The 16979-nt window shown below is 41.0% G+C and overlaps 1 protein-coding gene across 4 annotated transcripts in view; it reads right to left on the bottom strand.

Annotated features, from left to right (window-relative positions):
* Positions 1-15463: 15463 nt before the first annotated feature.
* lrmda.L (leucine rich melanocyte differentiation associated L homeolog) overlaps positions 15464-16979 on the bottom strand; it is a 991211-nt gene continuing 989695 nt past the window's right edge. For 2 of the 4 annotated variants that reach the window (XM_041568595.1, XM_041568596.1), the window contains exon 6: positions 15464-16100. In XM_041568595.1, coding sequence (XP_041424529.1) covers positions 16021-16100 — 80 coding nt within the window. In that variant the 3' untranslated portion in view covers positions 15464-16020. The remainder of the gene's footprint in view (positions 16101-16979) is intronic. The other 2 variants (XM_041568594.1, NM_001096630.1) reach the window with 2 other exon arrangements.

A 16979-nucleotide genomic window follows, 5' to 3' on the forward strand; every position in this document is an offset into this window, starting at 1 on the left:
CAGAAGGTCATAGTACAAGGCATTAGGCAATAGAGTAGTCAGATCAGGGTGGGTCGAGGCAGGCAGCGAATAAGCAAAGTCAGTCAGGCAAGGGTCAAAACCAGGAAGTCAATCAGAGGGTTAAGCAGAATCAGAGTCGGTAAACAGGCAAGGGTCAGGATATGGAGAGTAGAATCGTCAAAAGCCAGACTGGGGGTCACAACAGGAATCAAACAGGTTCAAAACAGATTTAGCAATAGCTCAGAAGCACCAGGAACAAACTCCTATAACGGGCAAAGATTCTACATATGAATGTCCCTTTAAAACTTTTGAATTTCGCGCCAATTGCGCGATGATGTCATGACGCCAGTGCGCATGTGCCTTTAAACAGCAGAGACGCGCGAAGCGCGTGCCTTAGACAGACCCACAACGAGGAGGAAGATAGCGTGGCGGGCGTCCCTGCCGAGGGGGCGGCAGGCGTCCCTGCCGTCCCCCCACTAGACCACCAGGGTGAGTAACCTCTGTTACATTACCCCCCTCTTGGGGGGGCCACTGTACCCCCAGTTCTCTCAGGAAACTTTAGGTGGAACTGTTTCCTGAGATAGTCAGCTCTGATGTCACTGACTGGAACCCAAGAGTTCTCCTCAGGGCCGTAGCCCTTCCATTTAACTAATTGAAGCTTACCTCACACTAGGCAAGAATCGATGAGCTCTTGGACTTCGAAATCAGACTGACCTTCAACCAACACTCTGGGAGGAATAGACTGTTGATGGACCTGTGAAGCTGGTTTTAAAAGGGAAACATTAAAAGAGTTAGTGGTTTTGAAATTGTCAGGTAGTTTGAGACGAACGGACGAAGGGTTGATTATTTCAATGATGGGATATGGACCGATAAACCTGGAACCCAACTTGAAAGAAGGGACTTTCAACTGAATGTTTTTGTAGATAACCACACAGAGTCTCCTACCTGATATTTGGGTGCCTCTCGGCAAGACCTATCAGCTGCATTTTTCTGAGCGGTTGTAGCTGCAGAAAGAGAGTCATGCACCCCAGACCAAATTTTTGCAAACTGTTTAACAGAAGAGTTGACTGAGGATACAGGGGACAAAGAACCAGAAAAAGAAAATGCTTTGTGATGTAAACCATTAACAATAAAGAATGGAGATTCACCAGTGGAAGAATGAGTTGCATTATTGTAGGAGAACTCTGCCCAGGGTAATAGCTCAGCCCATGAGGATTGATTGTCAGATACATAACACCTTAAAAATTGCTCAAGGGATTGATTAACCCTTTCGGTTTGACCATTAGTTTGAGGGTGATATGCAGTAGAAAATGATAATTCAATACCAACCAAAGAGCAGAAGGCTCGCCAAAACTTTGAAACAAATTGTACCCCTCTGTCAGAAACAATATTGACCGGAAAACCATGTAACTTAAAAATGTTAGAAATTAATATTTTGGCTAAGGTTTTGGCAGAAGGGAGGTGTGGGAGGGAAATGAAGTAGCTCATTTTGCTAAACCTATCCACCACCACCCAAATAACAGTCTTCCCCTGAGAGGGAGGAAGATCGACAATAAAATCCATCGAAAGATGGGACCATGGTCTGTCAGGGATTGGGAGTGGCCTTAACAACCCCTGTGACAATTTCTTAGAGGATTTAGACCTCTGACAAACAGGACAAGAAATAACAAATTTTCGAACATCCTGCTTAATGGAAGGCCACCAAACATTTCGGGACAAAATGCCAGGATGTCCCGCCATTTTGGAATTATGGGCTTAACCCAAAATCTGTTCCCTCAAATCTTCAGGAACAAATAATCTACCCGAGGGAGACTCTACAGGAGCAGATGATTGAACAGAGAATAAGAGTGTGGCAAGGTCAGATCCCAGAGCTGCCACAATTAACTCACCGGGAATAATAGGAATGCACTCACTAGTTTCGGATGGATTGGACTCAAACCTTCTAGTGAGTGCATCCGCCTTTGTATTTTTAGTACCAGGCCTGAAAGTAAGAGGAAAATTAAATTGAGTGAAAAACAAGGCCCATATAGCCTGCCTAGGATTCAGTCGTCTAGCAGATTCAATATACAGCAAATTTTTGTGGTCGGTAAAGACCGTTATCACATGCTTAGCCCCCTCCAACAGATGACGCCATTCCTCAAGGGCCCATTTAACAGCCAACATATTCCCTATGCAGGCGAAAATTTTCTAGAGAAAAAAGCACAGGGATGTACTTTGTTGGTTGTCGACTGCACCGACCTCCACTATGAATGGAAGCGAGGTGTCAGGATGACGAAGAATGGGGGCAGACACAAATTCTTTTTTAAGGGTTTCAAAGGGTAGATTCGCATCGGGAGGCCACATACTCAGATCTGCACCTTTCTTTGTTAAATCTGTGATAGGGGCCACAATCAGAGAGAAGTTTTTTATACATTGGCGGTAATAGTTGGCGAACCCTAAGAACCTTTGGGTTGCCAGTAAAGAAAGAGGCTAGGCCCAGTCTACTACCGCCTTAACCTTCCCAGGATCCATTTCCAGACCCTTACCAGAGATATTAAACCCCAAAAATTGGACAGACGAAACCTCAAAAATGCACTTTTCAAGTTTAGCATAAAGGTTGTTTTCCTTTAGCCTGAGTAATACTTCCTAAACGTGATCACACAGATTAGAAGAAAAGATTAGAATATCGTCTAAATAGACCACTACGAATAGCCCCAGCAGGTCCCGGAAAATGTCATTGACAAACTCCTGGAACAATGGGGGGGCGTTACAAAGACCAAATGGCATTACCAGGAATTCGTAGTGGCTGTCCCTGGTGTTAAAAGCCATTTTCCACTCATCCCCTTCCCTGATACGGATGAGGTTATAAGCACCTCTAAGATCAAGTTTGGGATAAATTTTGGCATTTTTAACCTGATCAAATAGTTCAGAAATCAGAGGAAGGGGGTATGGTGATCTTGTTTAGACCTCTGTAGTCTATACAGGGACGAAGACCACCATCTTTTTTCCCAACAAAAAAGAAACCTGCCCCAGCAGGGGAACTAGAGGGTCTAATGAAACCTCTTTCTAGGTTTTCCTGGATATATTCTCTCATTTCCTGGGCTTCAGGCAAGGAGAGAGGGTAAGTTCGACCACGAGGGGGAGTGGACCCAGGGATAAGGTCGATTGGACAGTCATACTGCCTATGTGGGGGTAAGGTAGCCTTCTTAGAGAACACATCATTAAAGCTTGCATAAGCTGTAGGTAATCCCTCAATGGAAGAGACTGCCACCACCGGAGGAAGGCAAGAAACCTTACATTTAGAACCCCATTGGAGAATCTCCCCTGTTACCCAATCTACATGTGGGTTATGTGCCTGAAGCCAAGGTAACCCTAAAATTAGAGGGGAAGAAGCACCCTCAATAATGAAAAAGGCTAGTTCCTCAAAGTGTGAATTGTCGGAACACATGGATAGAACTACAGTTTTCTGGGTTACCAGGTCCGAACCTAAAGGCTTTTTGTCCACCGCTAAAATTCTCATAGGAGGGCTAAGAGAGGTTAACCTTTTACCTGCCAAGAACGTAGGGGAAAGCCCTAACTGCCAAGCACGTAGTACCTACATTCTTGGCTGTAAAGGGCTCCTCTTTGGCTCCCAACCCCCTAGGCAACGAGCAGGGATACCGGAGGGGGGGAGGTCACACGATCGTCGCAGGACCCGCCTTCCATTATGCAGACACGTGTCTGCTCTGTGCTGCGTCTTCTGCCTGCCTGCTCCAGCTGCGTGGACTCTGCTGTAGGACCCCGCTTGGCTGCCCAGGACCCTCCTGGACTTCATGTAACACTTATACACTCATTTACATACACATCCATGTACACAATATACATTTTACAAAGTTAGCTTTATTCTTTTTATTTTCAGGCTTTTTTTTTTTTTTGCAATTTTATTTTTGTCAGAATGTGTATTTTACATAAATATATGATTTTTGGGGGTCTATGTGCTGTTAGGGGGTCTTGTGGCACAATACACAGTCACTGGTCTATGTTCACAGAAGGCGAAAAGACAGCAGAGAAAATTCAAATACACTCATTTTTTGGGGGTCCACACATGCCAGTGGCTTTGGTATATCTATGCACATTGGGCATCAAACTGTTCATTAGACCCATGGCGTCAATATTTAGGGTGTTTTACAATTGTATGTATGAAATTGGGTGAAGTAAATGCGACCAATTGCAATATTTTTACCACTGCCTTTAGCGAAGCTTTGCAGTAAGGTAGTTTGGAGTAGAAAGACATAATTACCCATTTTAGATTCGTCTGAATGTGTACTTTCCAAAAATATATGGTTTTGGGGGTCTATGTGCTGTTAGCAGGGTCTTTTGGCAAATAATACACAGTCACGGGTCATTCTTCTCAGAAGGCGAAAAGACAGCGGAGAAAATTCAAATACACAAATTTTTTGGGGGTCCGCACATACCAGCTGCTTTTATATATCTATGCACATTGGGCATCAAACTGTTCAGTAGTGTTTTACAATTGTATGTAACAAATTGGGTGAGATAAATGCGACCAATTGCAATATTTTTAGACAATTTTCAGAAATGTCATAAAAACCGCTGCCTTTAGCGAAGCTTTGCAGTAAGGTAGTTTGGAGTAGAAAGACATAATTACCCATTTTAGATTCGTCAGAATGTGTACTTTCCAAACATATATGGTTTTGGGGGTTTATGTGCTGTTAGGAGGGTCTTTTGGCAAATAATACACAGTCACAGGTCATTCTTCTCAGAAGGCGAAAAGACAGCGGAGAAAATTCAAATACACAAATTTGTAGGGGGTCCGTGCGCCAGCTGCTTTGGTATATCTATGCACATTGGGCATCAAATTGTACAATTGTATGTAACAAATTGGGTGAGATAAATGCGACCAATTGCAATATTTTTAGACAATTTTCAGAAATGTCATAAAACCTCTGCCTTTAGCGAAGCTTTGCAGTAAGGTAGTTTGGAGTAGAAAGACATAATTACCCATTTTAGATTCATCAGAATGTGTACTTTCCAAACATATATGGTTTTGGGGGTCTATGTGCTGTTAGGAGGGTCTTTTGGCAAATAATAAGCAGTCAGGGGTCATTCTTCACAGAAGGCGAAAAGACAGCGGAGAAAATTCAAATACACAAATTTTTTGAGGGTCCGCACGCCAGCTACTTTGGTATATCTATGCACATTGGGCATCAAACTGTTCAGTAGACCCTTGGCGTCAATATTTAGGGTGTTTTACAATTGTATGTAACAAATTGGGTGAGATAAATGCGGCCAATTGCAATATTTTTAGACAATTTTCAGAAATGTCATAAAACCGCTGCCTTTAGCGAAGCTTTGCAGTAAGGTAGTTTGGAGTAGATAGACATAATTACCCATTTTAGATTCGTCAAAATGTGCACTTTCCAAACATATATGGTTTTGGGGGGTCTATGTGCTGTTAGGAGGGTCTTTTGGAAAATAATACGCAGTCACAGGTCATTCTTCACGGAAGGCGAAAAGACAGCAGAGAAAATTTAAATACACAAATTTTTTGGGGGTCTGCACATGCCAGCTGCTTTGGTATATCTATGCACATTGGGCATCAAACTGTTAAGTAGACCCTTGGCGTCAATATTTAGGGTGTTTTACAATTGTATGTAACAAATTGGGTGAGATAAATGCGACCAATTGCAATATTTTTAGACAATTTTCAGAAATGTCATAAAAACCGCTGCATTTAGCGTAGCTTTGCAGTAAGGTAGTTTGGAGTAGAAAGACATAATTAAACATTTTAGATTCGTCAGAATGTGTACTTTCCAAAAATATATGGCTTTTAGGGGTTACCATAACTTTTTGTAGCTTTTATCCCATATAAAACTGGTAATGTTTAGAAATTAGTGTAAATGTAAGACATCAAATAAGTATGCACAAGGTAGATTCTGGGGTCTTTACATGCCATGTACTTTGATAATCCTAGGTACATTGGGCATCAAACTGTTCAGAGGACCCCAGGCTTTCATATTTTGGGTGATTTATCTTGATACCTAATAGTATGTATGAAATAAGGTGCTGCAGGTGGAAGTTTTGAAGTTATTTTTGGAAATGTCACTAACATTGCCAAATTTAGGAAAGATTTGCGGCTTGGTGCTTTGGGGTAGAAAGACATGCATACCCAATTCGGATTCGGGGGAATGTGTACTTTTTGAAAATATATGGCTTTCTGGGGTGAATGTTCTTTTTTCTACCTTTGTCCACCCCAAAATGATATAAATCTGTTGATTTTGCAGCACCTGAAATGAGAGACCAAATGGGGGTCTTCCTTTTGAGGCCCCCTATATGCCACATGCTTAGGTACACATATACATATTGGACATCAAACTGTTCAGCAGACCCAAGGCTTTCATATTTGGGGTAGGTTGTCTAGATAACCAATGGTATATTCGATATAAGATGCTGCAGGGTGGAAGTTTTGAGGTGATTTTTGGAAATGTCCCCAAAATTGCCAAATTTAGGAAAATTTGAGGCTTGGTGCTTTGCGGTAGAAAGACATGCATACCCAATTTAGATTCGGGGGAATGTGTACTTTCTGAAAATATATCGTTTTCTGGGTTGAATGTACTTTTTTCTACTTTTGCCCACCCCAAAATGATGTAAATGTGTTGATTTTGCAATACCTGAAATGATAGACCAAATGGGGGGTCTTCCTTTTGAGGCCCCTATAAGCCACATGCTTAGGTACACCTATACATATTGGACATCAAACTGTTCAGCAGACCCCAGGCTTTCATATTTGGGGTAATTTGTCTTGATAACCAATGGTATGTTCGATATAAGATGCTGCAGGGTGGAAGTTTTGAGGTGATTTTTTCAAATGTCCCCAAAATTGCCAAATTTAGAAAAGATTTGCGGCTTGGTGCTTTGGGGTAGAAACACATGCATACTCAATTTAGATTTGGGGGAATGTGTACTTTCTGAAAATATATGGTTTTCTGGGGTGAACCTACTGTTAGTGGAATGTTTGGCCTTGAAATCAGAAGTATGCCGTTTTGTGGAGCGGTGCTTTTGAAATTTGCTAGTGTACTGCTTGTAGATAGTGATGTGCGAAATTCGCCGGCGTCTCGTTCTTTACGCCAGCACTCGCTTTTGACGCCGGCGCACGTTTTTTTCCGACGCAGCGAAAATTATTTTTGACTCCGGCAAATATTTTCAGGTGAATTTTCGCGGGGGTTACACAAATTTATTCGCTGGCGGCGAATCGCGTAAATTCGCCGCGAATTCGCGCCTGGCGAATAAATTCGCCCATCACTTCATGTACATTTTGATCTATATAACTGAGAAATCTCAATATAACTATATATATTTGGTATTGTTGCGTTCAGGAGACATAGACCTTTCCAAATCTGCTGTGTTCTCGTACATAAAATAAATGATGTTTCTGATATATGTAGTTGTACTATGTGAAACCTGATTTTTGTCATTTTTACAGAAGTTGAATTACACAAAAATTCTAGCATATTTTGAAAGCTCAGGTTGTCCTGAAAAAAAAACATATATTGTTTCCCTGGTTAAACTAAAATACCCAACCCCCCCCCAGGAAAAGCCCTTAAAGTGAAAGAGTACAAAATGTTCAAAAATTATCTGGCAATAGAAGTACCAAATCAGCCAAATTGTCTGGCAGTGAAAAGGTTAAAGGAACATTAAACCTTACTGCGAAGGCAGCATCCAGAAAATTCCCCTCCGCCCCAGAATCCACAAAAGCGGAGACCTTGACAGAGCCCGTAGGCCATGTTAATTTAACCGGTATCATAATCCTAGAGGAAGAATGGGGAGAGGAAATTTCTGCACCCAAATGGAGCTCCCCTTCTCTATTTAGGCTTGGAAGTTTCCCGGCCTCTTAGGACATAGATTTTCCCCACAGTAAATACAAAGACCCAAATTTCGCCTGCGGCACAGAGGGATTAGGAGGTCTGACATTAGTAACCACATTGGGAAGGAAAGACTTAACATTGGAAATCCCAGAATGAAAAGAAGTTCCCCTCTCACCCCTTCTCTCCCTCTGTCTTCTATCTATTTGGATGGCTAGAGACATGAGGTCATCCAGGTTAGTAGATAGCGGGTAATTTACTAGGCTGACTTTCTTAGAGCCCTATCCGAAACTGGCTACGAAGACCCATGTTGTTCCACCCAGTTTCTACTGCCCATCTGCAGAACTCAGTGCAGTACACCTCCGCATCCTGCTTTCCCTGGCGCAGCTTATGAATCTCGGAATCGGCAGAGGAAGCACGATCCGGGTCATCGTAGACAATTGCCATGGACTTAAAGAAGGTTTCTAAGGAAAAGCAGGCAGGGAGGTAACGTCAGGGCCCAAATTTGGGGATCACCCTGCAGCAGGGTCATTATGAACCTCACTTTTTCTTCGCCAGTAGCGAAAGGGTGGGGGGAAAAGCTGAGGTATAATTTGCATGCCTCTTGGAATACAAAGAATTTAGATCTGTCCCCATTGAACTTATCTAGGAACACAATCTTGGGTTCATGGGTTTTAGGCACGTTACCCATCATGGCAGAAGAACCCACAGGAGTGGCCATAGGAGGGGTGACTACTGGAGCTGGAGACTGAACAGATGCATCCAGTCGACGAGTTAAATTGTGAAAACCCTTGCATTAGGTAATCTTGCCTCTGCTCATGTTCTTCCAGGCGTTGTAACAAAGTGGTGAGTAGCGCATCAGCGGTGGAAGGAGCAGCGGCAGCAGCAGCTTGACCTTCTTCGTCCATGGCCCGTTATAATGCTACGGTCGGCACCCAACACCAGAACAAATGCCAAGCACCCTGGTCTCGGCTCGTGCTTCACCTGTAGTGTGACAGCCTTTGGCCTCGGGAGGAGCCCTCAGCTACTTGCATGCCACCAGGACTTAAACGAGAGGTGCAAGTCAAGAGGTTCTGGATAGGTGACTGTTAGCGAGAGTCTTTGGGCAGAAGGTCGTAGTACAAGGCGTTAGGCAATAGAGTAGTCAGATCAGGCTGGGTCGAGGCAGGCAGAGAATAAGTGAAGTCAGGCAGGCAAGGGTCAAAACCAGGAAGTCAATCAGGGGGTTAAGCAGAAACGGAGTGGGTAAACAGGCAAGGGTCAGGATATGGAGAGTAGAATCGTCAAAAGCCAGGCAGGGGGTCACAACAGGAATCAAACAGGTTCAAAACAGATTTAGCAAAAGCTCAGAATCACCAGGAACAAACTCCTATAATGGGCAAAGATTCTACATATGAATGTTCCTTTAAAACTTTTGAATTTCGCGCCAATTGCGCACTGATGTCATGACGCCAGTGCGCATGCGCCTTTAAATAGCAGAGACGCGCGCGCCTTAGGGAGACCCACACCGAGGAGGAAGATGTTGGCCTGGAACATAGTATTTGTACCTGGATAGGGAACTGGCTAAAATATAGACTACAAAGAGTGGTGGTAAATGGAACATTTTCTAATTGGACCAGTGTTGTTAGTGGAGTACCGCAGGGCTCTGTACTAGGTCCCTTACTTTTCAACTTATTTATTAACCCTTTCCCTGCCAAGAACGTAGCTCCTACGTTATTTTAAAAAAAGGCTGCAAGTGCCAAGAATGTAGGAGCTACGTTCTTTCTTTAATCAGCTGCCTCTCTGCACTCCTGCAAAAATCAAAGTGCAGAGAGGTTCTCCTGGCCCCTCCACCCCCTAAACAACTAGCCTAGGGGGCTGCCAGTCGGGTCCTGTGCTGCGATTGTCGCAGGACCCGACTTCTTACCTGATCCTGTGTGCTGAATGCTGCTCCCACTGTGCTGCTTCTTCCTGGACCGACCTCGTGTGAAGCTCCGCCCACGCACTTCCTGCTGTTGATCTCTGCAATCCTGGAGTGTGCAGATCTGCTACTGATCCCTTCTTCTCCAAAAAACTGTAAGTGCCCTTCTATTTACACAGTTACACACACACATACATGCAATCACACATACATACATGCATTTACACATACACAGCACACATATAACTAAAGGTAGATTTTTTTTTTAATTTACTGGCTTTTTATGTATTTTACAGAGTCACATACAGATATACACACACTTATACACTTGTCAGAGCTGTACACACATGTATACACAAACACACACATGTATACACAAACACACAATTATAGGATCTTTGTTAGTTTTTTTTTTTTAGTTCTTCAGTTTACCAGTTTCCTTCTTGTTATTCCCTAAATAACTGTTGCTTTACCAGTGTGACTAGTGGATCAAGCATTTTGACCACTAACCACACTGTTGGATCAGTTATTTTGTTATTTTATTGATTTGCCTAATTGTATTTGATTTTTGGGATTTTTATGCTTTCATTTTTGTTCCTTACATTTTTTTAGCGTCATTTGCTCTTTGATCATTTGGAGTACAAAAACATTTTTAGCAAATTTGGGTTAGTCAGAATGTGTACTTTCCAAATATATATGGTTTTGGGGGTCCATGTGCCGTTAGGAGGGTCTTGTGGCACACAATGCGCAGTCAAAGGTCTTTGTTCACAGAAGGCGAATCGGCAGCCGAGAAAATTCATATGCACTATTTGTATTTGGGGTCCGCACATGCCAGCTGCTTTGGTATATCTATGCATATTGGGCATCAAACTGTAGACCCTTGGCATCAATATTTAGGGTGTTTTACAATTGTATGTAAGAAATTGGGTGAGAAAAATGCAGCCAATTACAATATTTTTAGGTGATTTTTTAGAAATGTCATAAAAACCACAGCATTTAGCGTAGCTTTGCAGTATGGTACTTTGGAGTACAAAGTCATGCATACCCAATTTGTATTCGGGGGAATGTGTACTTTCCGAAAAATATATGGTGTTCTGGGGTGAAATTACTCTTTTCTAACTTTGCCCCTCTCAAAATGATGTAAATGGGTTGCTTTTGCGGTACCTGAAATAACAGACTATATGGGGGGGTCTTCGTTTTGGGGCCCCTGTATGCCACGTGCTTGGGTACACCTATATATATTGGGCATCAAACTGTTCAGAGGACCCCATGCTTTCATATTCGGGGTGATTTCTCTTGATACCTAAAAGTATGTGGGTAATACGATGCTGCAAGGTAGAAATTTTGAGGTGATTTTTGGAAATGTCAGCAAAATCACCAAATTTAGGAATGGTTTGCGGCTTGGTACTTTGGAGTACAAAGACATGCATACCCAATTTAGATTCGTGGGAATGTGTACTTTCCGAAAATATATGGTTTTCTGGGGTGAACCTACTTTTTTCTACTTTTGCCCCCCCCCCCAAACGATGTAAATGTGTTGATTTTGCAGTATCTGGAATGACAGACCATATGGGGGTCTTCCTTTTGGGGCCCCTGTATGCCACGTGCTTGGGTACACCTATACATATTGGGCATCAAACTGTTTAGAGGACCCTAGGCTTTCATATTTGGGGTGATTTCTCTTGATACCTAAAACTATGTGGGTAATACGATGCTGCAGGGTAGAAATTTTTAGGTGATTTTTGGAAATGTTGCCAAAATCACCAAATTTAGGAATGGTTTGTGGCTTGGTACTTTGGAGTACAAAGACATGCATACCCAATTTAGATTCGTGGGAATGTGTACTTTCCGAAAATATATGGTTTTCTGGGGTGAACTTACTTTTTTCTACTTTTGACCCCCCCAAAACAATGTAAATGTGTTGATTTTGCAGTATCTTAAATGACAGACCATATGGGGGTCTTCCTTTTGGGGCCCCTGTATGCCACGTGCTTGGGTACACCTATACATATTGGGCATCAAACTGTTCAGAGGACCCTAGGCTTTCATATTTGGGGTGATTTCTCTTGATACATAAAAGTATGTGGGTAATACGATGCTGCAAGGTAGAAATTTTGAGGTGATTTTTGGAAATGTCAGCAAAATCACCAAATTTAGGAATGGTTTGCGGCTTGGTACTTTGGAGTACAAAGACATGCATACCCAATTTAGATTCGTGGGAATGTGTACTTTACGAAAATATATGTATTTCTGGGGTGAACTTACTTTTTTCTACTTTTGACCCCCCCAAAACAATGTAAATGTGTTGATTTTGCAGTATCTGAAATGACAGACCATATGGGGGTCTTCCTTTTGGGGCCCCTGTATGCCATGTGCTTGGGTACACCTATACATATTGGGCATCAAACTGTTCAGAGGACCCTAGGCTTTCATATTTCAGGTCATTTCTCTTGATACCTAAAAGTATGTGGGTAATACAATTCTGCAGGGTAGAAATTTTGAGGTGATTTTTGGAAATGTTGCCAAAATCACCAAATTTAGGAATGGTTTGCGGCTTGGTACTTTGGAGTACAAAGACATGCATACCCAATTTATATTCATGGGAATGTGTACTTTCCGAAAATATATGGTTTTCTGGGGTGAACTTACTTTTTTCTACTTTTACACCCCCCCCAAAACGATGTAAATGTGTTGATTTTGCAGTATCTAAAATGACAGACCATATGGGGGTCTTCTTTTGGGGGCCCTGTATGCCACGTGCTTGGGTACTCCTATAGATATTGGCCATCAAACTGTTCAGAGGACCCTAGGCTTTCATATTTGGGGTGATTTCTCTTGATACCTAAAAGTATGTGGGTAATACAATGCTGCAGGCTAGAAATTTTGAGGTGATTTTTGGAAATTTCGCCAAAATCACCAAATTTAGGAATGGTTTGCGGCTTGGTACTTTGGAGTACAAAGACATGCATACCCAATTTAGATTCGTGGGAATGTGTACTTTCCGAAAATATATGGTTTTCTGGGGTGAACTTACTTTTTTCTACTTTTACACCCCCCCAAAACGATGCAAATGTGTTGATTTTGCAGTATCTGGAATTACAGAACCGATAGCTCAAATGAGGTGTCTACATTTTAGGGCCCCTATATGCCACATGCTTGGGTACACCTATACATATTGGGCATCAAACTGTTCAGTGGACCCCAGGCTTTCATATTTGGGGTGCTTTACATTGATACCTAATGATGTGTGGGAGATATGATTCTGTAGATTGGAAGCTTTGAGGTCATTTTTCAAAAAATTCACCAATTTCTATAAAACATTATAACTTTAGGAAACAATTGCAACTTGGTAGTTTGGAGTACAACGATATATTTACCCATTTTTGATTCACCAGAATCTGTTCTTTCTAATAATGGGTAGTTTTCTAGGGTAAACCTACTGTTAGTGGAATGTTTGGCCTTGAAATCAGAAGTATGCCGTTTGGGGAGCGGTGCTTTGGAAATTTGGTAGTGTACTGCTTCTAGATTTTGATCTATACAAGTGAGAAATCCCCATAAAACTATATATATTTGGTATTGCCGCGTTCAGGAGACATAGACCTTTCCAAATTGGCTGTGTTCTCGTACATAAAATAAATGATGTTTCTGATATATGTGATTGTTCTTTGTGAAACATGAGTTTTTTTTTATTTTATTGGACACTTAGAAGCCTATATTTTTTTACAGAAGTAGAATTACACCAAAATTCTTGCATATTTTGAAAGTTCAGGTTGTCCTGAAAAAAACAATATATTGTTTTCCTGGGTAAACTAAAAGACCGCCCCAAGAAAGGCCCTTAAAGTGAAAGAGTGCAAAATATCTAAAAACTGCTTGGCAGTAGATGTTCGCATCTAGGACAAAACGGCTGGCAGGGAAAGGGTTAATGACCTGCAGGTGGGCATTGAAAGTACTGTTTCTATTTTTGCAGATGATACTAAATTGTGCAGAACTATAGGTTCCATGCAGGATGCTGACTTTAGTGATTTGTTTAAGTTGGGAAACTGGGCAGCAAACTGGAAAATGAGGTTCAATGTTGATAAATGCAAGGTTATGCAATTTGGCAAAAATAATATAAATTCAAGTTATACACCAAATGGCAGTGTGTTGGGAGTTTCCTTAAATGAGAAGGATCTTGGGGTTTTTGTAGATAACAAGTTGTCTATTTCTGGGCAGTGTCATTCTGTGGCTACTAAAGCAAATAAAGTCTGTCTTGCATAAAAAAGGGCATTAACTCAAGGGGTGAAAACATAATTATGCCTCTTTATAGGTCCCTGGCAAGGCTTCATCTGGAGTATGCAGTGCAGTTTTAGACTCCAGTCCTTAAGAGGGATATCCATGAGCTGAAGAGAGTGAAGAGACATGCAACTGTTTAGTTTGCTGCCAGTTTCCCAACTTAGACAGAGGGATGAAAGACTTAAATTATGAGGGTAGACTGTCAATGTTGGGGTTGTTGTCTCAGGAAAAAAGGCGCTTGCGAGGGGACATGATTACACTTTACAAGTACATTAGAGGACATTATAGACAAATAACAGGGAACCTGTTTAACCATAAAGAGGATCACTGTACCAGAGGCTACCCCTTCAGATTCGAAGAGAAGAACTTTCATTTGAAGCAACGTAGGTGGTTCTTTACAGCTAGGACAGTGAGGTTGTGGAATGCAGGTGATGTTGTGATGGTTGATTCTGTTAATGTTTTTAAGAGTGGCTTGGGTGACAGACATAATATCAAAGGCTATTGTGATACTAAATTATATACAGTAGTTAGTATAGATATGGGTATATATAATTTATGTGAAAGTATGGAGGGGTGTGTGTATGGATGCTGGGTTTTCATTTGGAGGGGTTGAACTTGATGGACTTTGTCTTTTTTCAACCCAATTTAATTATGTAACTATGTAATAGTAACATACTAAGTTAGGTTGACAAAAACACACGTCCATCAAATTCAACCCTTTAACGCTATTTTAACCTGCCTAACTGCTAGTAGATCCAGAGGATCATTTTTTAATCAAATTTTAATCAAATTTAAAAAATATATAAAAATCTATGCAATTTTGTTAAGACAACTCCGATTTACTTCCCCATGTGTTGCTAGATTTAGATGCTGAATTTCTACATTGTGGTTTTCATGTTTTTTGTGCTTAATAAATCTTGAACATTCAAGTTTGTGAAACTCCAATTTGTGTTTGTGTGTTTTAGCACACAAAAAATCTGGAATCTCAGTTGCTTAAAAACATGAAAAAACCTAAAAGGTTTCAAAAAGTCACTTGTTTTTAAATAAATCTTATTGGCCTGGGTTTTGTGGTACCTCCAAAAACCCTAAGTAGAATTCTCTTGTGGCTGCTACCAGATGATCAGGGTAACAGTCAAGACATTAATTTTTAATTGCTGCCGGTCCATTAGCACTCCCTTGCAATTTCAGGAGATACCTACCTGAATTGGCGGTAGCAAAATATGTGAACCCCACAAACACATGCACCTTGGTATTGAATTAAATGTTCTTCAATACCACTGGACCATAGAGGCTTTCAGACAAAACTGTCACTATCCATTCCATTTTTTTTACCCCAGTGTGCTGACTGATGGTGACAGCCACACAGATATCAGGCAGTAGAAAGGAGCAAAGCATCATTCCGTAGATGGACTCTGCTATCTACTTGATATATAAAATAAAATATAAGTAATGGGCTTTATGACAACTTGATATTGCACAGTCAAAGCAAGTACATTTTAGAAGCGAACAATAGATACAGAACAACCATCCATGGATAAAATGTATGCTGAAAAATTAGTTTGTAGTTTTCACTATTTTAAAAAGGGGTTCTTTTTTAAAGTTATATTTTAATTTTACGAATTTCTAGTAACAAGGATACAAATCATAGGTTTCAACATTGTTTTCATTCAGTTACAAAGAATATTCAGTTACATTATTGACCTTCCACTCCACTTCACACATTTCTTGCTTGAGTCAAGGAACATGTATGCTGAAAAATTATTTTGTAGTTTTTACTGTTTTAAAGAAGAGGGGTTCTCTTTTAAAAGTGATATTTTCATTTTACGAATCTCTAGTAACAAGGGTACAAATCACAGATTTCAACATTGTTTTGCATTCAGTTACAAAGAATATGGTTTCCCACATTGTTTACATTCCACTTAAATTTCTTGATTGAGTTAAGGAACATTTGCAGTAAACCCCGCAGATCAAGTGTCTGATGTTGCATGAAAGCCATAGTCCTGAAAGTCAGAGCTGGTCATCACGAATGAAACGGTTTCCTTCTGAATGTTTTCCATAGTAAATATAGTGACATTTCCCTGAAACTCCTGAAACATACAGAAGAAAGAGAGAAGTTACAAAAAAGATTAGGACTTGTTTATGCTTGACACCCATTACTGTATACAAACAGAAATGAAAGGCATAAAATAACTAAAGTGCAATGGCAACCTTCTGTCCTCGCAGTTAGTGATGGGCGAATTTGCGGCGTTTTGCTTCACCGAAAAATTTGCGAGATTCGGCGCCGGTGAAAAAATTTGCGAAACGGCGCCGGCGTCTCGTTTTTGACGCCGACGAACTTTCACCAGCGAATTTATTCGCCGGCGGCGAATCGCGCAAATTTGCCCATCACTACTCTCATCTTCCCACCGAGCATAGTATCAATTACTTGGTTAATCTAACTAAGAACAGTGAAAAGAAAGTCAAAAATATTAGAGTCATTACCTAGTCATGAGTGCTACAAAACTTGGTAAGCAAGCTAGATCAGTGATACAAGATTAGGCCAGCCCAATGGCTCAACAGAGGTGTTTGTTTCCTGACTACGGGGTTGATTTACTAACAATTGAATTCTGATATTTTCCACATTGGGGTTTCCTATTTTTTTTAAAAAGCTCTAAAAATTCAAGATTTATTAAGTGTAAAAATCACGAGAACCTCTAATACAAAACGTTGCCAGGTAAAAGTTGTCAAGGTCCTATAGAAGACAATTGGAGCAGTGCTGATCCTATTGGACCATTTTAAATCAATTTTGACTTTTAGAGGATTTTGAAATTTTGTTTTTGCTAAGAAAAGTGCTGCCTAAATGTACTGCAAATGTAAATGATTGTGTACAATAATATGAGTGCATAGTGCACTAGTCAGAGTCGAAAGGCTTTTGCTGCTAAATTGCTATACTAAACTAATATTACGTCATTTGAAGGCTTCCTTAC

Source organism: Xenopus laevis, chromosome 7L, assembly GCF_017654675.1.
Source record: "Xenopus laevis strain J_2021 chromosome 7L, Xenopus_laevis_v10.1, whole genome shotgun sequence".
NCBI classification, from domain to species: domain Eukaryota; kingdom Metazoa; phylum Chordata; class Amphibia; order Anura; family Pipidae; genus Xenopus; species Xenopus laevis.